General features: G+C 33.9%; 4 protein-coding genes across 4 annotated transcripts; 1 reads left to right on the top strand and 3 right to left on the bottom strand.

Moving 5' to 3' along the window:
• Positions 1-3,233: 3,233 nt before the first annotated feature.
• Positions 3,234-6,607, bottom strand: LOC114726597 (pentatricopeptide repeat-containing protein At3g06920-like). The gene is made up of 2 exons (XM_028913223.1): positions 6,222-6,607; positions 3,234-6,074 (listed from the first exon to the last, which is right to left on the bottom strand). The coding sequence occupies exons 1-2, from the start codon at positions 6,244-6,246 to the stop codon at positions 3,388-3,390; spliced, it is 2,712 nt and encodes a 903-aa protein (XP_028769056.1). The 5' UTR covers positions 6,247-6,607; the 3' UTR covers positions 3,234-3,387.
• Positions 6,608-8,070: 1,463 nt separating this feature from the next.
• Positions 8,071-10,240, bottom strand: LOC114725991 (cytochrome P450 71D9-like). Its single transcript, XM_028912549.1, has 3 exons — positions 9,806-10,240; positions 8,789-9,253; positions 8,071-8,685 (listed from the first exon to the last, which is right to left on the bottom strand). Exons 1-3 carry the CDS (start codon positions 10,238-10,240, stop codon positions 8,071-8,073), a joined length of 1,515 nt encoding a protein of 504 aa, XP_028768382.1.
• Positions 10,241-14,017: 3,777 nt separating this feature from the next.
• LOC114725999 (probable WRKY transcription factor 20) lies at positions 14,018-16,623 on the top strand. The gene is made up of 3 exons (XM_028912560.1): positions 14,018-14,045; positions 15,568-15,732; positions 16,048-16,623. Exons 2-3 carry the CDS (start codon positions 15,730-15,732, stop codon positions 16,621-16,623), a joined length of 579 nt encoding a protein of 192 aa, XP_028768393.1. The 5' UTR covers positions 14,018-14,045; positions 15,568-15,729.
• Positions 16,624-16,878: 255 nt separating this feature from the next.
• On the bottom strand, positions 16,879-22,900 carry LOC114726006 (putative DUF21 domain-containing protein At3g13070, chloroplastic). Its single transcript, XM_028912569.1, has 14 exons — positions 22,355-22,900; positions 21,782-21,879; positions 21,587-21,680; positions 21,301-21,378; positions 21,065-21,168; positions 20,620-20,701; positions 20,272-20,411; positions 20,120-20,198; positions 19,952-20,015; positions 18,671-18,762; positions 18,047-18,112; positions 17,650-17,766; positions 17,296-17,466; positions 16,879-17,037 (listed from the first exon to the last, which is right to left on the bottom strand). Exons 1-14 carry the CDS (start codon positions 22,898-22,900, stop codon positions 16,879-16,881), a joined length of 1,890 nt encoding a protein of 629 aa, XP_028768402.1.
• Positions 22,901-25,052: the final 2,152 nt, after the last annotated feature.

Here is a 25,052-nt window from a genome sequence, read left to right on the forward strand (position 1 = left end):
TGTCTTCTTACTTTACTATTAGAATATCTTATAAGCTATGTGTTGAAGTTTGACTCTGAGAATGCATAGCTATGGACAAATACACAGTGATGCCCACCCGGTGGATCTTCATTGCATCTGATGAGCAATAACATCATCCGTCCCCAGTGAATTTAAATTTTAAATAGGATTTGAGAAATTTTTATTATTTTTTTAAAAAAATTCAGCGATAATAAGAGTTACAATATTTTCAATAATATTTTATAAGTTATGCAAACATATAAAAAAAGTACATTTTTTGATTTAGTTTAAGACTTTCGAATTTTTTATTTTTCTGTTTAGTATATACATATAAAATGTTTTTTTTCTTAATATATAAAGGCTTTTTCATTTATTTTCACAATTGTACATAATAGATTGTGATCTGTATGAATATATTTTTAAAGTTTGTAATTGAATATTTACATCTTAGTTGCAGAAGCTCTCCATGCAACCATGTAAGAAAAAAACCTTTAAAATATACTAATCCATGTAAATGAAAATAACATTAATATATTAATGTCATTAAAAACGTATACTAATTCATTCAAATGAAAATAACCAATGTTATTTGCTGGAAGATATTTAGGAATTTGCATGCATTATGAGATTTTAATGTAAACCCCAAGGCATGAAGCACATTGTTTAGATGCTACTATTCCACCATATCGTGGAACCTTTCTTCCTTTCTTCTTCCTTCATAGCATTTCAAATTTACCAACTTACCGTCTTTTCTTTGTCCCCTTCTCTACCAGTGCAATGTAATCTGTGTATGAGAGAATAGAATGCATTGGAGTAATTTCAATGCATCTGCGTTAGCAAATATAGGAAGAATACTATTTTGCGTGAGGATCTCAACTAAAAAAAAGCTGCACGGGATGTACAAGCTAGTTATGCTTTTCTTTTTTTTCCCCTAAAACATAGATATCCTCCTATTAAAAGCAATCCTATTCAAAACACTGTTAGGCACTGAATATGGCCATCTCTTCTAACAAGAATTTGAATTTTGGTTCATTACGTTGTGAGAGACTAGTCTCTTCCGCTAGTTATGCCTTAATACCAAGTAATGCTTTGACTTTGACAATACAACTAGACCATTCATTTGCTTCCCCCAAACACATGAAAGTGTGATATTCCAGCTTTTATCAGAAGGTACATTTTAACATTGTTCAAACTGAAAGTAATGAAATGTTTTATCTATTGATGATGCATGGTCAACCAGAGGAAGGTTTCTGAGCAATGTGCGTAAAAATTTATTGACGATGAGCATGATTCTACATGAATTTCTGGTGCTGGCAAAATTTTTGTCCTCTAAATCACGTTTTTGTATGATCAAATTCACCTGACAATCATGAATACTCAGTTTGTTTCCCCCCTTGTGCGGGTCCCACTGGTAGGACCAATTTTTTGGAGTCGGGATTTCAGGACAGTCCCATTATTCTCTTTCTATGCCAGCTTTTCTAGTTGTTAGTAAAACAGATTGGAAGAGATATAAAACATTCTGAATCCGTTCTGCCATGAACAACTTAGAAGACAAATTGAATCCACTCCCAGAAAATAGACCTGAGAAAATTTAGTCACGCACAGACGACAAGAACAAAGACACAAGGGTACAAACAGGATGTCAAATAGTGAACCAGAACATAAAGGGAAAAAAGAAGAAGCAAAAGAAAAGCAATAATTTTGAAATCACTAAACTAGTAATAGTAAATGGGCTTCTGCTTACCATTACCATCCATTCTTACATCCAAACAAATGGGCCCTGATAGATCAAGAACACGTTTCATACACAAATGAAGAATGAAACCGAAAAAAAGAAGTGCTTTTGTGGAGTGGGTACCCCTGGAAAATTCAGACCACCTCATTGAAAGCCTCGTGTTTCGATGCTGCGATTGGCGATGCCATGACAAAAGCTCAAGAAGTGGACCTTTTCCAGCTCATAAATCTTCATGCATCTCTCATCTCGCTCGTGACAAACAGTGCCTGAAGCACTAATCGCATCGTACTTATTTTTCCTTAGTTTCGAAGCTGAGAGGTACCCAGAAACCTATTCCTTATCTGCATCCCCTGTAAATTCCAGCTGTTTCATCATCCCATTCTAGACACACCTTCGTTTGGTCCAGCAACTAACCCAGTATTCATAAATTTCTTCACAATTATCTGCAAATTGTTGCAATCTACTTTAGGAAGAAAAAAAAAAACTATCCGCTAGTCCATTTCTCAATGCGGTCAACATGTTTTGGTCGCTAATGTCATGACTCAGCCCCATAGCATTTTACAGGTTTCAAAATAGAACAAATGGGAGCACTGGCACAGTCAATGAGCCGCCAATAAGAACAACCCTGATGTGTTCGATGACTCAAGTCAATTGAGTTATATGCTATAACATGAAAAAGAGACTAGCATAAATAACTAACCTAGTCATTAAGAGGAGACATCATGGCAGAACAGTAAAATGGTATTACCAATTTATACTAGCCTCTGGAATAGAGATTCCTTCATTCCAGAAAGACCAATGTGTTCCAATACCACATGAAAATATAGGCATTCATGGTTTTTGAGTTAATCAACAGGGCAGGTTTTTCTCGTTTTCTTTTTCTTTTTTCCATGAGTGGGGGTGTTTTTTGGAGGGTGGGGTGTGAATAAATTTATCCAAAAGTAATTGACAAGTGACAAGCGGACTTGAAAAAATGGCAACTAACAGAATTACCGCAGGAGGACTGATGGGATGAAGCCAGTCCATTGACAGTAACATTATATGTCAATCCTTAGAAAATGATAGAATTCTAAGAATAGAGTTGCTCCCTGCAAGTCAGAAATCAAGCATGATTAATATTTTAAAAAGAATCATAATTAGTCCGTTGTCTACTGAAACATTATAGATTCCATGTCACTTTCAGGTATTGGTAAAAAAAAAAAAAGAAAAAAAAAAGCCATTTTTAGCTGTATAGGCTTGTTTAGGACATCAACTTTATCTCAAAAAAGGCGGGGAAAAAAAAAAACTAACAAGTTAGGTTGTCAGAGTAATTTGGAGATACACATGAGTAAAGCACACTCCATTTGAACCCACATGTTAAAAGTTAAAAGTTAAAACAGGACGGCAGTATAACTCTTCCATACATAAATCAGTTGCAAGCAATGAGCGATTTCTGAACCTCAATAGATATCAAAGAATTACCTTTAAGGGTGAGACCATCAAGCTCAATGAGTCCGAGGAAATGACAAATTTTCTATGTTCCCCTCAAATTGCTTGGCCAGAGCAAATGAGAAAGGGCATTAAAGCATGTTACTCAGAAAATAGCATTTGTTTAGGTCCAAAAGAAAGACTTCTTATTCTTCCAGGACCAATAATGTATAGACATCCTGTTCTCAATTAAATCTTGTAGCATGTTGGGACTTGGCCATCTCCTTTAAGACAGCCCCAACAATTGCCGCCTGCTCAAGGCAATCAGCCTTATGCAGTGCATCTAAAAGAACAATGCAGGTTTTGCCATTTATGCGACAGCCTTTCATTCGAGTCTCCTCAAAAAGTGCATATGCATCTATTGCTTTATTCGCATTGCTTAAGCCTTCTATCATAGCATTATAACAAGCCGAATCAGGCATGCCACCACTTGCCTTAAATCTCCCAAAGAGATCATTAGCCTCGTAAACATTTCCAGCCTTTGCAAGTCCTGATATCATGTTGGTATACGTGATGGTATTGGGCTTTAACCCCTTTTTCTGCATCTCCTGCCAAAATACAAAGGCCTTGTTAAATTTTCTAACCTTGCAAAGACCATTTATCATAATGCTGTAGGTTACTACATCTGGATGACATTTCATGTCCTTAATGGATTGAAAGCAGACAAGAGCTTCATCAATTTCCTCAGCTTTCACCAATGCATCAAGTAAGCAATTCCATGTGAATATAGTAGGGGTCAGACCTCTCTGCATTAACTCCTCCATAATTAAATATGCTTCATCAATCCTTCCCACCTTCCCAAACCCATCAATCAGGCTACTATAGATGACTACGTTAACATCTATACCTTTTGATTTTGCTTCTTCAAACAACATGTATGCTTCATCAAGCCTATCTATCTTAGCAAGTCCATCGATCACAGAACCATAAGTCACAACAGTAGGTTGGAAACCCTTTGTCTTCATTTCCTCAAGCAGTTCATAAGCTTTATTTACCTTTCCAGCCTTGCAGAATCCATCAATAACAGCATTGTAAGCACGGGTATCCAAATGCAATCCTTGCTCCTTCATCTCATAAAATAATTTATAAGTTTCTTTTGCAAAACCTGCTTTAACAAGACCATGAATTAAAATTGAATAGCTCCTAACATCAGGAGTTAACCCTTGAGTTTTTATTTCTTCAAATAGAGCCCTCCCTTTCTCAATTTCACCAGATTTGAAAACACAATCCATATAAGTATTTAGGAGCACAAGATCCGGAGAACAGCCACTATGGAGCATCTCTTTGTAAATTTTGTGTGCATCCTCTTTCCTATTACACTGGAAGAAATTCTTGATAAGAGAAGTATATACAACAACATTTGGAATCTGACCAGAGTCTAACATCTGTTCATACAGCTTGTAGGCATCACCCACCCTGCCATGTCTGCCCAAGCCATCAATAAGAGAACAAAATGTTCCAGCATCAGGTGTGCAAGCTTTATGGTCCAATTGTAAGAAGATGGAACAAGCTTCATCAAGTCTTTGAGCCTTGCACAGTCGATCAATCATTATGTTTATAGTTATGATATTAGGGAACAAGCCAGCTCTTTTCATCACATCCTGAACAACCATAACAGAATCAACTTTTCCTGCTCTGCAAAGCATGTCAACTAAAATATTGTAGGTTGTAAGATTGGGAGGTGCATCCTTTTTCATTTCTTCATAGACACTCAATGCTTCCTCTATTTTACCCTTTTTCCCTAGGCAAGTAAGAATGCAATTGTATGCAATTACACTAGGAATACATCCCTTTCTCTTTTGCCTCTCAAGTAAACTGTATGCTTCATCAAACTTTCCAACCGAACCATAACCCATTATCATGGTATTATAAGCATATACACAAGGTACACTCCTGTTGAGATCCATTTGTTCAAACAGCTCAACAGCTTCCTCCAACCTCCCAGCCTTGCAAAGAACCCCTATCATGCTAGTGTATGTCACATCATCAGGCATTAACCCATGTGCTTTCATTTCATGGAAGAATTTCCAGGCCATGTCCACCTTACCAACTTTGCCAAAACAATCTATACATACATTATAGAGAACAACATCAGCATTGATTGAATTACTCTTCATCTCATCCAAGAAGGAAAGTGCAGCATCAACAAGGCCCTCCTTGGCAAATTCACGCACAAGGGTCGTGAACAAATGAACACTTATTTCATAACCTAGTTCTTGCATTTGGCGAAGAAGTCTGAGCATAAGATCAGATTCATTAGCACGAGATGCTGAGAGGGCACCAATCAACGTTGTGTAAGCTGAAAAAGCAGGGCGAAATTTGAATTTCCTCATTATTTCAACAATGCCAACAGCTTCTCTCAACTTCCGTGATTTGACAGAGGAGGCAACTAGTTCGACGCAGGTATCAATAGATGGTCCAAACCCAGCAATACTCATCTCTTCAAGAATCTGTTCCAAGAAGTCGAAGTTTTTGCTCCTAGCCATGACCTTGAGAAGTGAATTGTATGATTCAGGATGATGTGCTTGTTCAGTTTTTCCCTCCACCCACCTAAAATAGTGTAATGCCTGCTTGACATCATCTAACCTCCTTAATACTCCAACAACTATTTCTGGTTGAGGCTTTTCAACAAGCATGGACAGTGCATTCTCAGTAGCTGGTCCCCAGGGATCAGTCCCCAAAACCCGGCATACATCGTCCACCACTTGGCTGTGACAAAGCGAATTTCCAGAATAATATTGTTTTCTCCCCTCCACAGAGGGAACAACCTTTTCGTATGGATCGGAAGAAGAAGGCCCATTTGATGAAGATGAGAACTTTTTCCATAAAGGATCGAGTTGCCGGCACTTCAGAACATACCGGAAGTATGATACTGCGACAATGACAATAACAACAACAAAACTAAAACTTAAAGTGCAAGAGAGAAAAAAAGCTGAATTTGAAACAAATGAGTTTGATATTGATCCATTGAATAAGGCATTTGGTAACGACAATAATTAATAATTCAAACGAACATTACCTTGATACTTCAAGTGAATCTTCATGTATGCAGACCCAAGGCAAGATGCTGATGTGTACTCCTTGGGCAGCTTATTGCACTTTGCGTCAATTCATAGAAGAATTAACCACCCAGTATAAACTATCCAATCCATGACAAGATCAACAGAAGCAGGGTCATTCAGGCTTAACTTGACCAAAGAAGAAATAGGGTTTCGTTATGTTAAATATATATATACACACACATATTCAAACGGAAGGGAAGAGACAATGGAACACTCTATGAGGAGCTTTATGAATCTCGACCATTCGGAGTTTCAACTCCAGTTATTGCGCAGGAAAAGTAAAGAGGTAACAACGGCAACGATTGAAGAGCTAGAGGGCCAGGGTATTGGGATAAAGGATTTCTGATTGGGGAGATAATTCATTCGCTGATAAAGAGCTTCTTGTGTTAGCAATCAGCAAGTGTTCGACGCAGCCGAAGTGCTGAACTGCGCAGAATAGGTTTTCCTGGTCAAAATACCCATTGATAAACCAAAAAGCGAAAAAAATTAAAGAAAAAAGGGTCTGTTTATTTCTTCTTCTTTTTTCAGAGAATAGTTTTATAAAATTGCTTTTCAGAAAAATCTATAAAAAAAATCTGATTGTTTTAAAAAAAACATAAAACTAGTTTGAAACAATTATTTTTATTTGATTTACCTTTTTAGTGACAATTTGAAAAACTATTTGTATGAATGATGTATCAATACTGTGTATGGAGTGATTAAAATCTGCAGAATATCAATATTTTCTGTGTCTAAAAATTTATCATATAAAAAATATTCAAATTAGAGCAGAAAATGAGGGTGACATTTTTGGCAAATTTATATATAGCTACCTCCATCCTAATTTTTGTATGATGACAATTTTGAACTCATTAATTCTTTGAGGAACAAACTCTCGAAGACAAGCTTTTCTCCTCCCTCCTTTATTACCACTCTCACACGGTTGATGGCTTAGTGCGTATTTGATACATCATGTTTAGCAAAAACTACTTCTGCTTTTCTTTCTTTCTTTTTTTTAATACACACAAGGTGGTACTACCAAAATGGCTCTTTTTTGTGTGTTTTTTTTTCCGACAGTCCATTTTGCGATTAAATATGTCCCTATTTTATGTATAAATCAATTTTACAAAATTACTACCTCCGTCCTTAACATAGACTTCGTTTGACTTTTATTTTGGTCTTAAATATAACTAATTACTTTATCTCTCATATTTATGCATTTTTTCCAAATTAATCCTTCTAATAATGGTAGTTGTAGCCAATACACTTAATTAGTAAGAATACTTTAGTAAAGACAATACCTATTTATTACAAATAACTAACTTAACTTTTAATCTCTTCAAATTAGTCAACTAGCTCTTATAATTAGGACCGCAGTTAGTATTAGGTAATTAAGTCTCGTTCCCATTATTCTGCTTCTTTTTTTTTCCCCGGAAAATTCCTACTGTGGGGGGGGGGGGGAACAAATACTTCGAGGCCTAAACATTGGCTACAATCTGTGTCCGAAAACAAATTTAATATAAATTTAAGATAAAAAAATTGAAATTGTAATAAAAAAAGCACGAAAGGCCCTTGAGTAATAGGGTGCGATATGAAAAGCCAAGTTAAATTTTACAAGCTAATAAATTGCACAAAATGTGAAACAATGCATTAACATTCAAACCAATCCTTCACAACCACCAAAGTCATTATTATTCTCAAAACAAACATGTTTCTTATTAGCTTCCACTTCAGAACTCGGATGGAGACATAATTCATCATATATGAGACTAAAGACATGTCTCATCAGCATGTAAAGTGATCATTTAATAAAAAGTACAAGACTAACTAACTATAATAACGTCTGGGGATTAAAATCAGGTGGTTTTTCCTTCTCATGGTGGTGCCTAAAGTTTCAGTCATATCTAGGGTTTCTGGAAGAGTCCCAGAAGGAAGCTCCCAGTCAAAACGACAAAGCAAGTGAGCAAGAACTATCTCCACACTGGCCACACCAAATAACATCCCAGGACATATCCTCTTCCCAGAACCAAATGGTAAGTACTCAAAGTTGAAACCTTTGTAATCTATAGCAAGGTTCAAGAATCTGTCTGGCAAAAACTCTTCTGCTAAGCTCCAATAATCAGGGTCTCTCCCAATGGCCCAAACGTTCACAAGAACTTGTGTTCCAACTGGTATTGTGTACCCATTGATCTCACAAGTCTGTGTGCACTCTCTTGGGATCAGAAATGGAGCTGGAGGATGCAGTCTCAGAGTTTCCTTGATCACTGCTTTAAGATACCTTAGATTCTCAAGAGTTGTCTCGTCGATACATCCTTTGTTGTCGGAAACTACTTGTCTGATTTCTGCTTGTGTCTTCTTCATCAATCTAGGGTTTCTCAGTAGTTCAGCCATTGCCCATTCTATTATCGTGGATGAGGTCTCAGTCCCTCCCAGAATCATGTCCTGTATATATAGACATCATCATGAAACAGATAACGATCCATGTGTGTTCATATAGAAATGGCGAAACAAGAAGCAGAAAGTAATAATAGTACTAAGTAATTACCAACATGACGGCTTTGACGTTGTCTGATGTAAGACTACCATCTTCCTTAGCATTCAACAGAGCAGAAAGAAGACAATCTGCTTCACCTCCGACAACCTTAGATGATGTTGCTCCAACTCCACTTGTTATCTTCTCAAGAACTGTATCAGCCATGCGATGCATCGTCTCCCACTTGCCCTTCATTCCTGAGATCACAGCGAGCCAATTCTGCGAAGGGAATATGTCGCAAATGCTTCTGCTTTCTGATGACTTCAACATTATCTCAGAGATGAAGAAAAGCTCGTCTCGTGATTTGTAGTTCTCCCCAAAAGCTGCCTTTGAAGTGATATCAAAGATGGTGGTGTAGATTTTCTCACTCAGATTCACCAGTGATGAAGATCTTGCTTGTTCTGATAATTGTGTCATCAGACTTGACACTACTTTCTCTCTTAGTGGTTGGAATGATCTTACTCGCTTGGCATTTACCTGTTGCAGGGGAAGCATAAATTTACTATTCACTCACTGTATCATATCATAAAAATTACTCCCTCCTATTCTTAATATGTCTCATATATTTATTTTTTTTTAAAATTTGTCTAACCTATAAATTGATATATAACATAATGTCATAAATAAATATTTTAGAAAGACATGATTAGTATAATTAATAAATTTATCTATTATAGTATACTATGTATCTCACTTTCTTAATATAATCAAATTAGCAAGGTAACAAGAACCAGACTTGATGAATCGTATAAGATAACGATTCAAAGATTAGTAGTTCAACTCAAAGTCAACATAATTAAGAAAAGAGTAATATTTAAATAGAAAAAGTAATAACTCATAAGTAAATATAATATTCATATATAACTAATACATAATCCAACCCAAAAAAAAAGTCAATAATGCATAAATATGATGGATTACTAATTTTTTTCTATTATTATTACCCAAGAGAAAATCCAAATACTCATCCACGCACGCACTTATCATGCACTATGCCATCTCTAGAGTCAGGCAAAAAAAAGAAAATACCATCTCTAGAGAGCAAATTTTTCTGAGAAGCTTCCAGTGGTCTCCGACAGGAGAGAAAGTGATGTTGGTGGAGCCATAGAGCACAACATCGGCGGCGGGAAGATGAGGCCTCTGAGCAAATATCACATCATGAGTTCTCAGTACCTCTTTCGCCGCTTCCGCCGACGACACCACAACCGTCGGCGTTTCCCCCAGCTGAAGCCACATCACCGCCCCGTATTTCGTCGACAGCTCTCTGAACCCATGGTGCGGCAGAGCGCCGGCCAGATGGTGGACACTCCCAATCACAGGAAGCCTCCATGGCCCAGGCGGAAGCTTCTGCGAACATGATCTCCAGGTGGCTTTCAGTACTATCTTGAGAAAAAGCAGTGATATTGCCGTAATTAGGAAGACGGCGGCGACGTTGACTGAACTGAAGAACGAGTCCAGATCCATCGGCATAAACTGAGAAGAAAGTGATGCTAGTGTACAGATTATATGCTCTTTTTGGGTAAGTTCCAGTGATCTATATGTATATAATGTAAGAAATTCCCGCTTTGTATACCCTATATATATATATATATATATCATAATGTAATCATATTTCATGGTTCGTGTTCCCCGGGGCTCATTATTTAATCAACATATATATATATATATTATATATATATAATGTTCTACGGTAGTTACAAACTGGCAACAGGAAAAGAGACATGATCAAATGTGGGATCAAAATGAGGGACCACCAACCATTGCTCTGTTTCTGCAAAAACAGAGCAGGAGTTATAGTCTCTTTGATATGGTGAAAATCTCGCCAAAATCTCAATGACAATTGAGTAATTATTTTTGACTACCTCTAGTCTAATTATAAAAACCAGTTGATAATTTGAAAGATTAAAAAATAAGTTAAATTAATTATTTATAATAAATATATTATTTTTTCTTAAAATATTCTTGTTAATTAAGTATATTGATATAACTATAATTGTTAGAAAGATTATTTGAAAAAAAAACATAAATATGAGAAACAAAGTATATTAGAATATTATATTTAGAAAAACAAAATCAAATAAGATCTTATATTAAAGATGGAATGTGTACTCCTCCGGTCCTTATATAGAACCCAATTGTTGAATTGGTTTTGGTCCTAAATATAAGACCCATATCTCATATTTATCAATTTTTTCTAAATTAGCCCTATGAAACCCTCAACTATAATCAAGTGAAGAGGAGATGGGATATTAAGAAAGATAATTATGGTATTTTAGGAAATGTCATATTTCTATATAACTAATTATCTCACTTCTCGATTTAATCAAATAGTTAAATAGGTATTAAAGACAGAGGAGTATATTGAAACTCACCATTGTATGCTCCTTTTTTGTCAACTGTTAACGAACATTTGGCTGCAACATTTTTCTGAACTCAATTTGTAGCAGCAGCAGCAGATTTTTAGTGCGTAAGAAACTCACCAATTTTGGTGGGAGTCAATTTTCAATCATCCTCAAGAAATGACAAATACCGAATTGTGTAAAATTTCCATGTTTGTCATAATATTATTATATTCATAGCTCACGACCTCACGTGTCGCCCGCGTTCTCATTATTTTTTATTTTTTAACGCCAAGGACTTGTTCGATGTAGGTAGGATTATGTTCTTAATTTCTTATGTTTCGGAACACAATGACCTCAACTAGAAATTTGAACTGGGAAAAAGGTCACATATTCCCATGCATACTCTGACGCCAAGTAATATGTCAACTGCACTTAAATTACAAGCCAAAGGGGAACAAGTTACGTATAAGCCGTTTGGAATCACTGAGAGTACACTACGTGCTATTTATGATATAAAGCCTAACTAATTAATTAATCTGACTTGTAAACTACTACCTCCAGTCTTAATTATAAAAGCAGTTGACTAATTTAAAGAGATTAAAAAGTAAGTTGAGCTAGTTATTTGTCATAAATAGATATTATCTTTCTAAAATATCCTTGCTGATCAAGTGTATTGACTAGAACTCTTATTATTAGAAGGGCTATCAAAATAAAAATTAAATAGAGTCTTATATTAAGAAACGGAGGTAGTGATATATAATATAGTGATATATATAAGTATTTCGGATAAATTATATATTATAAGCTATAATTAAATAATTTTTTTAGTTTTTTAAATTTCTTCAAATTAATTAATTAAGTTTTATATTAAAAACTAAAAATGATATTGACGAGGGTGGCTACTCATAATACTGATCGTAGTTGTTGATGCAATAAAGTGAATTTGTAGAATACGGTTCAAAAATACGTATGTGCCCACACTGTGATAATAAATTCAGAATACGCGCACATGTAGACTGGTGATGGATCAAGACATGATGGATAACGATCCCCCATCATGTATATGCGTGCGTGTATATCTCTTCTTAATCTCATAAGGACTCTGCTTAGTTTACTTTTATATATTTTGTCTTTGGTTTTTCACTTTTGTTACTATTACTTCCGGTCTTTAATATAAAATCTCGTTTGATTTTATTTTGATTCAAATATAAAATTCCAATCTATTTTATCTCTAATATTTGTGTTTTTTTTTTTCAAAGTAGTCATTTTAACAATGGTAGTTTTAACTAACTTGATTAATTGGAATATTTTAGGAAAAATAACATCTATTTATTACAAATAACTAACTTAACGTCTTTCCTTAATCTCCTCAAATTAGTCAATTAGCTCTTATAATTAGGATCAAATGTAGTATTATATTATTGTTCTCTCTGGCAATTACTAGAATAACCTGACCGCGAAAAAAAATCTACTTGAGTAATCTCAATTTATAAATTTATAATTTTCTTAGGCAATTCCATTAAGTTAGTTTTCATCCAGATAGTTTCCAATACGGATGAGGGTAAAGATGCATCTAGTAATCCAGTCCCTTTTCTCTGATGCATTCAGTACACTAACTTTTTTTTATGACGTATCATCACTATGGGATGCACATAGAAAAGGGTCAATGTGTTGTATGCACGATTACCTACAAATAATTAAAGGAAAAACTTAGTTCAAATTTCTTATATATATCATGTCAAATTATCCAACCACACAAAGTTATATGTTTTTTTATTTTATGTGAATTTATAATTAAATGCTATTAAATTTTAATATTTCAAAAATAAAACACGTGGTCATATGTAACTATAAAACTTAACATGATAGATATAAACAAATTTGAGGTAAGTATTGTTTGTAATTAAATATGTTACTTCTATAAACTAACACGCATTTATTATAAATAAATAATTTTTTAATTTTTTCAATATCTATAAATTAATTATTCAAATATATTTATCCCTCAATGGAGTATATTATTTATTCTCCATACCGTACCACATGTATTTCCTCTTTTATGCTTCCGTAGAGAATCTTCAAGCCGGCCTGCTCCCGTTGATGATTTAGTCAATTTATTATTATTATCTTTCTCATTCTTAATATAAAATCTATTTAACTAATTTAATTATATTAATAAGATTAGACAAGTTAATTAATTATAAAAAATACTACCTCTGGTACTTGATATAAGACTTCGTTTGAGTTTTATTTTGATCATGAATATAAGACCCAAATCTACTTTTGTGTCTCACATTTATGTTCTTTTTTTTCCAAAGTAGTCATTCTAATAATAGTAATTTTAGCCAACACACTTGATTAATAAGAATATTTTAGGAAAGAAAATATCTATTTATTACAAATAACTAACTAACTTATTTCCTTAATCTCCTCAAATTAGTCAACTAACTCTTATAATCAGGATCGGAGGTAATATGACATATTTTTTCTAAAACACTATGATCATCTTTCTTAGTATCATCCCTCCCTTGCTTGTTTAATTATGATTGAGGAAGTATCTATAAGGATAATTTAGAAAAAAATAATAAATATGAGAAATAGATATTATATTTAAGATTAAAATTAACTTAACAACTATGTCCTATATTAAGGACTAGAGGAGTAATATAAAATTAAAAATACTCTTCCCATCCTAAATTTAAGATCAATCTGATTTATCTTTTCTTTATCTTAGACTCTGTGAAGTTAAATTGAATAATGTGTCTTGATCATTGATAGTTATGTGTAAATATAGCCTTAGCCTCATAAATTAAATATTGCCTGTGAGTTGAGCTGTTGCAAGCAAAGTTTGTCTTGACATGCATATATCTGTATCACACACACACACACACACTCTTGACTCCCCCGTGCTTCTCTCCAACGTCAAGGTTAGCTCTGGTTTCTTTCTTTTAGGTTTCTTTTGTGGTTCTCCCCCTTTGGCTTGATAATGTAGTGCGTGCGTGGGACAGACTGAAGATTTTTTTTAGCTCTGTTTGGCTACTGAGAATAATAACGGGAAAGTAAAGTCGTTAGTGTAATGTGTTTATCCAGCTCAATGAGGTAAAGGATAGTGTTATACTGTTAATAAGTTGACTCTAGAGAAATAAAAGCCTGTTATACTGTTATTACATAATGAGTGACATTTGGAGAATCTGTTATTTTCACGGCAATTTTCCTGCTTATAGGCTGGGGCCAAACAGAGCGTATCTAGGTCCATGACTTGCTTTGCTGGGCTCTAATTGTTCCCTCGCAAGCTTTTCACCTCTAGGATGATACTGTGGAAGGAATAATTGATTACTTCTGTGACGTGATTTAAATGCTGATGAGCTAAGATGCTCCTTCTTTAATGAAAAATTCGATGTTCTTGTTAGTGCACCGTATTTGCTTGTTTCTTCTCGTGGCGATTGTTTCTTTGAGTTGGCTTTTTTTTCTTTGGCCTTTCAATTAATTGATTTTATATATTGGTGCTCGCTTGTGTTGGGACCGGTGGATTCTGATGCCTGCTCTCTCGCAGAATTATGTGTTGGCTGCTTTATGCCCTATCCCCGATATAGTATTCGTTGGAATATGACTTGCTCTAAGGATCGCTCAACATTCTTTTTTAATGTCAGTGTTGTTTTTTCACATAACGAATCTTCCCTTTTTGTTGGTGCTTCCTCTTTTTGTCTGTTAGCTGTTGTTTACGGTGTAGTAGGCTATACTGAAAATCAATCTTCCATCTGTGTTTGGAATAAAAGAATAAATGCATTTAAGGATTAGTGGCTTGATTTTTTAAGTGTGCCCTGAGAATAGTATAAGGAATGTCAGAAAGATTGTGGGTCAAGTTTTTTTTTTTTTTTGAAGGACATAATTATCTAGATGTTAATCGTCTAGATGGCCTTAATTTGTGCAGAATTCTATGCGAGATTCGTCTCTGAGTGGTTTTTCACAGTTGTATTTATATAACCACCACACCACATGTCTTATGTTTATCTAGTCCTGTGGACATCCAACGTGTTGAGAGAAGAAAAATAAATTTTCCTTTGCTCAAACATTGTGAGCCTTAACTGGCTTATAAATCTGCTCGGTAGTGTGCTTATCTCAGACATTTATACATGTTCTCTCCTTTCCCTTTTCACTTTGGATAAAAATACAGGAAGTTTGTGGGGTATTCCCAGGAGGGCATATATGCATAATATTTGTGAGGTTACTACTGGTTTTGCTGATTCCTTTATTGATGTTTGGAGCCTAAGGATTTGCTGGTATTGAGAGACTGGCCATTTCTTTTATTAAACATGACCCCCTCCCGTTTCATTTTATTTTCCATGAAACTAAATGTGCTTTCCCTGCATGTTGTGTGTTCTATTAAACTAAGCAATTGCTGCCCTCTAAGGACTGTAACTTCTTGTTACTTATTTTCTTAATCTGCAGGTGGAGCCTTCACCAACTACTGGGTCTCTTACTAAACCTCTGTCTGTTCAAGAATCTGTTTGTCCTGCCACATATCCTGTAACCACTGTACGCTTCAAAACCAATACTGTTGATGACAAAATATCTAGCTTCTTTGAGTTTAACTCAAACAATAGATCGAATATGGTAATGGAATATTTGTTGATCTTAATAATACGGTGATGAACATATCTTGTTTAATCTGTTGGATATATGGACTAGGGTTTCTTCTGTGCTTTAATATGCGTACTAAATTTAACGGGATGTGAAGTCTAATTAAATATCTAACTATAGACGACACTATCATATTTCACTAGATCATTCCCTTTGATGTTGTGGTTTTCTAGCTCCTTTGTCTGAAGCTCAGCTGGAAACAAGTTTGGTTGTCTATTTCATGTTACAATTTCGTTATTGTTTGTCAAGATTATTTGTGCTTACTCAATTTCATTCACTAAATGTCAGGCTCCCACAGATTTCAACAGCCATGTAAACGGACCATCTATGCAAACACAAGGTTCAAGCCAAGCTCAATCTTCTGCTTCATCACCATTAGTGAAAAGTGAGATGGCAATGCCGTCAAATGAATTAAGTTTATCATCACCTGTCCAAATGGTTTGTTCTGATGTTACTGCTCTTGTTCAAGCCGATATGGATGGCTCTAACCCCCGAGGCAATGTAGCTAATGGGCTTCAAGCTTCACAAGTCGAAGTGAAAGACAGTGCTATCTCAGTTGCTGAGAGAACATCTGATGATGGGTATAATTGGCGAAAATATGGGCAGAAGCATGTTAAAGGGAGTGAATTTCCACGCTGCTATTACAAATGTACACATCCTAACTGTGAGGTCAAAAAGCTGTTCGAACGTTCTCATGATGGGCAGATCACTGAGATAATTTACAAGGGATCCCATGATCATCCTAAACCTCAACCAAGTCGCCGATACTCTTCTGGCACTATTATGTCTATGCATGAGGAGAGATTTGAGAAGCCTTCATCTTTGTCTGGCCAAGATGGTAACCAATCAAATGCGTTGCATTAGTTCCAACTGTTATTGCTTCTTCCAAAGTGTATTAGTGTTGTCAAAAAAAAAAGGTTACGTAAATAAATCCAATCACAATGCAATTGTGGTCATTTCAAATAATGAAGATGCCTCATGATATATGGAGATCTCTTAATCTTTGATATTCCACAGCTTGATTGTAGATATTTACTTCATACTGATATATGTAAGAAGCATAGTGGTCTAAGCTAGTTTTATTTTGTCTTCAACCTTTCACAACATCCTTTTTAGTGTTCAAAAAGGACGCACAACATGCCAAATAGAAGAGAAGGAACCAAAACTCAATCTCCTCCAAAAGAGAGCATTTTTTGCTTCAGCCTCCGACATTTCTTCATCACTATTCATCAGTTCAAACCGAACAACACTCACTTTTCTAGCATTTGCTGCTAGAATCTGCAAGAGAAACAACTTGGATATTAGAAAAGAGCTTCCATATCAATATCAATGTGCAAAATATACTACCTCTGGTCCTAATTATAAGACCTCGTTTATAGTCTACAAACAAGGTTTTATAATTAGGACCAGAGATAGTATAACCCACGGCAAATTACACTCTTCATAAGCTTAGCTAAGATCAGTACAACTCATCTCTAAGACCGCAGACTGCATAATGCAGAGACAAATGGCAAAAACTCTTTGCTCATTGATTACCTCAAGTTTGATTGTCAGCTTCTTTTGCTTTAAATCCTGGTGTTCAGTATCTGATTCATTGTTGTTGTCATCATTTTTCTTTTCAACAATAACTTTGGTGGTCTCACCAGTTTTTGGGATGCAATCGAATGCTACACATGCAAAGCCTGATACTGTCTCATACTGGTGGCCCTGCAATGAAAAGAAAGCTGGGTAAGCATTAGAAGTCCTACTTGACATGCAAATTACTTGCTTCTCTTTGAGAGATGACTAAATCTAACTATTTTAACTATTTTACTTGCTTCTCTTGGACAATAGTGTAATTTGGCCTTACTTTTAAGTAAATCAAATTAATGCTGCATGTATGGGACAAACCTCTGGCATCTTGATTTTCAATTCTTCAGAAAGGTGAGCTATAGATGTGTTTGCATCCACATCAAATACTCCCTCAGATCGCATAACAATGGAACCAGATTTTTTTTGAATCTCCTCCTGTCATATAACCAAGGAAGAATGAATGAAAAGTTTTTTCCACATGAATCTTGTAATAATTCTTTGCAACAGCAAGGTATTTGTAAAGAAGGAAAAGCATGTCTGACCAATGAGTCCTTTTCATGAAATCATTAGAAGAACATTATAATGAAGCCAAAAGCACCTCCCTTGTTAGGCATGTAAATAGAAAGAGCATGAGGATGTGAGTGAAAATGATGAAAAATGGGCTTTGCAGTGCAGCCGTACTAAAAATGTGGCAAGAATTAATAGTGAGTCTTACCTTTGAGTCCTTTTCATCATAAATTTCACCAGTAAGTTCTTCAACAACATCTTCGAGAGTAACAATCTGTCAATTTCAATACAAATAAGACATGTAAATTCCAAATAAATTTAACTTGTCAAATTATTAGAACTTATGCAAAAAAAAATCTAGATTTTAAGCACATCTAATTAACTATATTAATATATTAAGCTTCCTTCAGGCTGAACTAAGAAACATTAAAAAGCAGAAGCATAATGAACAAGTTAATTAAAATAAATTCATAACATTGGAAGGAAACTGTCATTAGAAATTGGTCATGAACTGTAATAAAAACTAGGAGAGATAAAGGCTACAGATGGATGTGAACAGCGTATAGATGTGGGCCTTAGAAACTTGAAGAATTTGTAGTTTGAGTATGAAGTTTCAGGTGAATTAAAAGTTATTCATGAAACAATTCATTAATGCAACAATCTTAGTGTTGATTTCATTAGCATTTACATTTACATTGAATCGACCAAGTAAACAACCAACGGCCAGAGCATGTTCTAGTGGTCTATCTTACAATGGATCAAATGCTAACACATATTCGGATTCAATGCAAACAAACAAAACTACTTGGCTTCTGGTAAGGTTTGTACATACTCCCACAGTTCCACCATATTCATTAAGAACAACAGCCATGTGAATCTTTTGAATTAGAAACTTTCTAAGCAGATCCCAGACAGACATTGAATCTGCAAAACCAATAATTGGAGTTTATTCATTCAATATTCTAGAATAAACTAAACACAAATAGATGTCTTCTTACAGCAAACAATCAGAATTCAGAAATGATGTTTTCTGAAACACTGTTATGGTAGAGAAATATTTCCAAGAGTCTGAATAAAGAAACTTGCTTCACTGGACCACAAATTTAGATCAATTTACAATTTTACATGCTTACTGGACACAGGCTATGAATGGACTTTAACAATAAAGTCAAAAGCGATTGTGCTTATTGGAATAATGCTATTCACTACTTAAATTGTACGAGTCGGCTGAATTCTCATAGGCATCAAGGATGGCAAAATATGCAATAATCCAATAGATTAGACAGGTTCAGGTTGGATTGTGCTTGTTCTTGATTGAACCAAATGAGGAAAACTAAGTTTCTACTAACATTTAGCTATTGACAAGCTAAACAATCAAATTACATAAACTGATCATTTTGTAGAGCTGGTAATATGGGCTGGGCCCGCCCGCCAAAAATGGCGGGCTCGGGTTGGTAAAATGCCAACCCGCCAAGGTGCGAGCTACTCTAGCCTGCACTGTTTTCAGCCCGCTTTGCCACAGGTTAGCCCACTTTTCTTTTTTTAAAAAAAAAATTATTTTTATTTTTATACAATTCCTAATATATTATACAATATAATTGGAGAATTTTGACACTCAAATTTCACATTTACATCTCCTCATTCATGTAACTGCATATGTAATAGACACATAAAAGATCTACTTAATTAATTTTTATGAGAAAAATAGTCAAATTAATTATTTAGAAAAAATAAGTATTGGTTTTTCTAAAATATCTTCTCAAATTATAAATTAATCATCACATTATTTTATTATAACTCACTACTCAAGTTTAAAACTCCAAGTCCAATTTCAACATTACAAACTAAACTCAATTTATATAAATAATAATAATTTTTTTTAAAAAAATTTAGTGGCGGGCTCGGGCTAGCATGCCAAGATGTGGGCTACTTTAGTCCACACTGTCAGCTCGCATTACCAGCTCTATCATTTTGTAAGGTAATCCATTAAGTAGAACATATCAACATTTCAATTTTCACAGAAAAAGTCTTTTGCATGATATTTGGAAATGTTAACAGCAGTGAGCAGCCACAAATAAAATAAATGAAAATGACTTCTGCAGAAATAAGTTACCAGGGACCAAATATGCAGGCTTGCAAGCCATATCTCCGACGGTAGTACTTTCTAGTAGCTCACCCTTCAAAATCAAACAGAATGTAATTATGAGCAGTATGAGATGGGATATGCAATTAATACATAAAGGAACTCACATAACATATAGCAGGACTAAAATTTTCCAACCTTCTGAACATAATCCAGAAGATCCTTTGCATATGCAATACCAATTATATTATCTACTCGTTGCTCAAAAACAGGTATCCTATAAAAAAATCAGGTTAAAATTTTTATAAAGTGGAAGAAAACCAGAATCATTGTGAAGAATTTTTCTATACCTTGAATACTGATTAGTAAGCCATAAGTGATGAAAATCAGCAAGGGTAGCACCGGCATCAATTGCAACTATAGCAACAAGAGGTGTCATAACTTCTCTAACATGTGTGTCTTTTATCTCCAACACATTTTCAATCATATCCTGAGAAGAATAATTTCATTCAAGATATTTATTGGATAACAAATTAGCAATACAATGGTTAAATAAATTAAAAAAAGCATAACATTAGAGCTTTTTTATACGGACATATAATAGTGTAATCATTAACAGGACATAAAATAAAAAAGTTACAAAAAGGACAACATTTTTTTAGCTATACGGCCACTTAAAAGTTTCATGTTCTGGTTACCTGTTCTTCCTCCTCTATTGCCCCACTTAACTCTGCTCCTCTTAACATCAATTTTAGCTCCTCCTCACTTACATATGGTTCACTGATAGATGAAAATCAAGCCAACTATTTAGTGTAAAACCTCAAAGATCTACTAAGAGAGCCCGGAAATGATAATTTTAGCAGGTTTGTGACTTGAAAATGGCTAAAGGCTGAATATGCATGCTTTGGGCCATATGAAAGTAAAGTTATAAAGAAATAAGTTGGTAAATAATGACAAGTTTTTTCTCATTAAACAAATATTCTACAAGATATGTGAAGGTCACAATATAAAAATAAGATTTTTTTCCCCTGCCTCATGCCATATGCTCCAGCAGTCTAAACATATAAATCCTTGCATAATTTATTAGGAATGGGTATAATATGGAAAGAAAAAGATCATTCTCTGACTAGCTTTTCTGCAAACCTTCTTCCCTTTAAGCTGAGCAATTTCAGCATCCCCATTGAAAGATAAGTGACAACTCTTCCTACAGGATACAATAGGAGGGAAAGCCATGCTATTGGCCTGACCTACAAGCATCAGAACCACCAATATTTGTCACATAAAGAAGTTAAAGAAGAAATATCATGGAATAAGTGCGTAATTTCCAAAGATTACATTACATAATACTTTAAGAAACGAGAAGAAAATATACAACTTACCACAAACCGAGCCACCTCTGTGGCATTATGAACAGCTATACTTTTTGGAGTAATTTCAGTGAGAAGCAAAATGGCGACCTTGTAAGATTATGCAGAGAACAAAGGAATTAGATATTTATGGGAGAATTAAATTTTAAAAAAAATTCTTTGAGGGTGTTACTTGCTGAAAACATATACTTAGACTAAATAAAAAATATATCTCTGCATAATACCATATACAGAAGCAAATTCATTACCAGAGGTTTAATGTTTCAAGTAAACAGAAATTAGGGGTAGCAAAACATACTGTCATCACTCCTGTTGCTGCACTAAGACCAGCTTCACCAAATATTGTAGTTGCAGCATCTGTGACCAGAGCAGTTGCTCCAATATTGACGACACTGAGCACAAGAAAATGGGCTAAAATGAGAAAAATATATCATATTCAAATTAGAAAATATGAATGGTATTTTCACTACCAAAGTCAGTGAAGCGGAATTACGTTGTGCCAATAAGTATAGTGGTAAGGAACCGAGTGACGTCAGCCCGAAGTAATTTGAACACGCCATCTTCAGACTCCTTTTCAGCCAATTCACAGACCTTGTACAAAATTTGATTAACCATGATCAGGCTTCAAAGCTTAACTTATGAAGGAGACAAATTAAACAATAATGTAAAGAAAAGAATATACTCCTCCAGTCCTTATTATAAGACCCCATTTGACTTTTTATTTGGTCCTAATTATAAGACCCCAATCCATTTTGTCTCTTATATTTATGCATTTTTTTCAAGATAATCCTTCTAATAATGATAGTTTTAGCCAATATACTTAATTAGCAAGGATATTTTAGGAATGACAACACTTATTTATTATAAATAACCAACTTAACTTACTTCCTTAATTTCCTCAAATAAGTCAATTGGGTCTTATAATTAGGATCGAAGGAGTATATATATATGTGTACGTACACCCTTTGCGAGGTTTCTTTGATCAACCAGACCAAATTAAGTCTGTTTCATAGCAAACCGGCGTTCCTTTTTCATATTTATATTGGGAGAGGAAAGAGAAAGATACCTTCCAAGGCCAAAGGGTGGTAATGGAAGTCTCTGCCATTGAGAAGAAAGCTGAAAGACCCAAAAGGATTGCCAGTGTCAAACCCTGGTCCTTAAAGACCTGAAGGACTTTGGCCACTTTAGGCCATGCAGTGCTTGGTCCAATAACCCCATATCTTGCCTTTTCCACACCTTCAACCGTTAAAACTCGCCGACATACATAAACCGTTGCAACCAGAATGATTCCCTTCTTGAGTAATTCTTGAATGAAGTTCGAATTTGCTTTTGAAGAAGAACTTTCACCAAGCAAACAAGCATCTCTTCGACCTGAACATCTCAATCGTACTCTGTCAAACAGCTTCCCATCTTTCTCATACCTTGAAACTAGAAGGCCTCTGAAAGAGCATGGACCCATACATTTACGTTTAGACGTGGAGGGAAATCGGAGGTAGCCAGTGTTTACCGCCGAAACACTCATCCACCACATTCTCCTTGACGGATTGTAAGGTAATTTTGAGGTGAAGTTGAAAAATGGCTGACTCCTAACAACCCAAGATTCCGGCGACATTGTGAACACACGCACAAGAGACGGGGAAGACGAAACAAAGAAGGATGAAGTAATAATTAACGGGGGCTTATGATGAAAAGGTGACTACGTAATTACCGCCAGTGATGAGATTATTTGCGGAACAAGAAATAAATACCACGTAAGCACCCAATCATCTTCATTTAATATCCTATGGAAATATATATTATTATGATATTATATGAAAATTAAATTTTAAGAGGAAAAGGAGAAAGAGAGATTATTAGGAGAACATTAGATCCGTGGGTTTTGAAAATCAAATGCACAGCTGTTAAATAATCACAGGTTTCAGGAGAAATATTATCCTTAATTCTCGAACAATCATAACTGATTCTTCATGCTCATGAGATTAGCGATACGCCCTTCTGATATTATTATTATTATTATTTGATTGATTATTAAATGCGTATAAGACTGGATAAACATATTATTGGCCAGAAAAAGAGATCGGATAAGCATATAAATATATTATGGGTTAATTAATCTGTAAGTCCTTATAATTTTAACTAATTTTGAATCAGGTCTCTATAGTTTTTTTTCTTTTTATTATGTCTTTATACTTTTACCTGTTTTTAATTAGGTCCTTGTATTTATTTTTCTTTTTATCAAATTCTTATAATTTTACTAAATTTTTAATCAAGTCCATGTAGTTTTAATTTTTATTTATTAATTAAATATAAACTTAATTAAATAGATTAATACTGAAATATAAAATATTAATAATAAATTAAATTAATAATTAAATAATAAAAATAAGTAATATACTTGATTAATTCAGGAAAATTTTTTTAGCACAATTAATATTTTTTTGCTGGCAAAAAATAAACTTATTATAATAATTCATTATTTTTATAATGTTATTGTTTATAAAATAATAGTAAATAATAAATACTATTTTATGTTTATAGAATAATAGTAAATAATAAATTCTATTTTATGTTTATAGAATAGTACTATTAGAATTTATAAAATAAAGAATAAAAAATTCAAAAACTTAATTAAAAATAAGGTAAACTTATAAGGATTTGATAAAAAGAAAAATAAATACAAGGACCTAATTAAAAACAAATGAAATATAAGGACCTGATAAAAAAAACTATAAAGACTTGATTCAAAATTAGTTGAAATTATAAGGACTTGCAGATTAATTATCCCAACATATTATTTATCCAATCTCTTTTATTAATCAATCCAATAAAATAATAAATATTTTATTAAACTGGATAAGCAGATAACCGACGCTGGGTGTGCTGATTTTAGCAATTAATTATCACACCTCGGAAATCGAAATTTGCCAGATTATGTGCGACCAATTCATTGCATTAAAATCCAAAAAAATCACTTATTTATAATTTAAAAATAATACTCCTCTCACTTTCAACATATTTCACACAAACCAAGAAAAATTTTAAACTTTATTAACTCTCATTTAAAATTTAACAATTTTTCAACTTTATCCCTATTTAATATATATTACACCTCATATAAACAAAGTCAATATAATAATAAATGAAGAGTAAAATTGTATATCTATACAAAAAAAATTTTCTTAATACCTATAAATAGGACAAAAAAAATATCTTCTTTTTATGTGTTATAAATAGGACCAAAGGAGTATTTTGTTTTTCAAATCTTATAGAATACATGAAAGTATAAATATAAATATATAGTTTTTTTAGGTGATAAAATTACAGTTTAAGATAATATCAGTTATAAATTTATGAGTTCATACTCTTACTAAATACTAGTATATAGTTTGTTAAGGTTGAGAGTTTAAATGAGATAATTTTTACATAAACACACATAGAATATGTTATGCACACACTAAAAAATCATTATTTTCCCAAAAATATTTAGATCAAATTTCTTATATTTATTATGTCAAATTTTTCAATCACACATAATTATCTATCCTTTTCTTATAGATGCTAATATTTTAAAAACAAAACTGACAATTAAAGAACTTGATATAATGTATATAAACAGCTTGATGTGACTATTGCCCTTAACTTTATATCGAATATTAAACTTAAGTTAAAAAAATTTATATGATACTCATCAATTGCCAGGACATTGTTTCTCTTTTAATTGATTTCTCATCTTATTCTTAATGTTGTTTCTTTATCTTTTTTTT

This window comes from Neltuma alba, unplaced genomic scaffold (genome assembly GCF_004799145.2).
Source record: "Neltuma alba isolate B1F8T4 unplaced genomic scaffold, ASM479914v2 tig00002420_pilon, whole genome shotgun sequence".
Classification (NCBI taxonomy): domain Eukaryota; kingdom Viridiplantae; phylum Streptophyta; class Magnoliopsida; order Fabales; family Fabaceae; genus Neltuma; species Neltuma alba.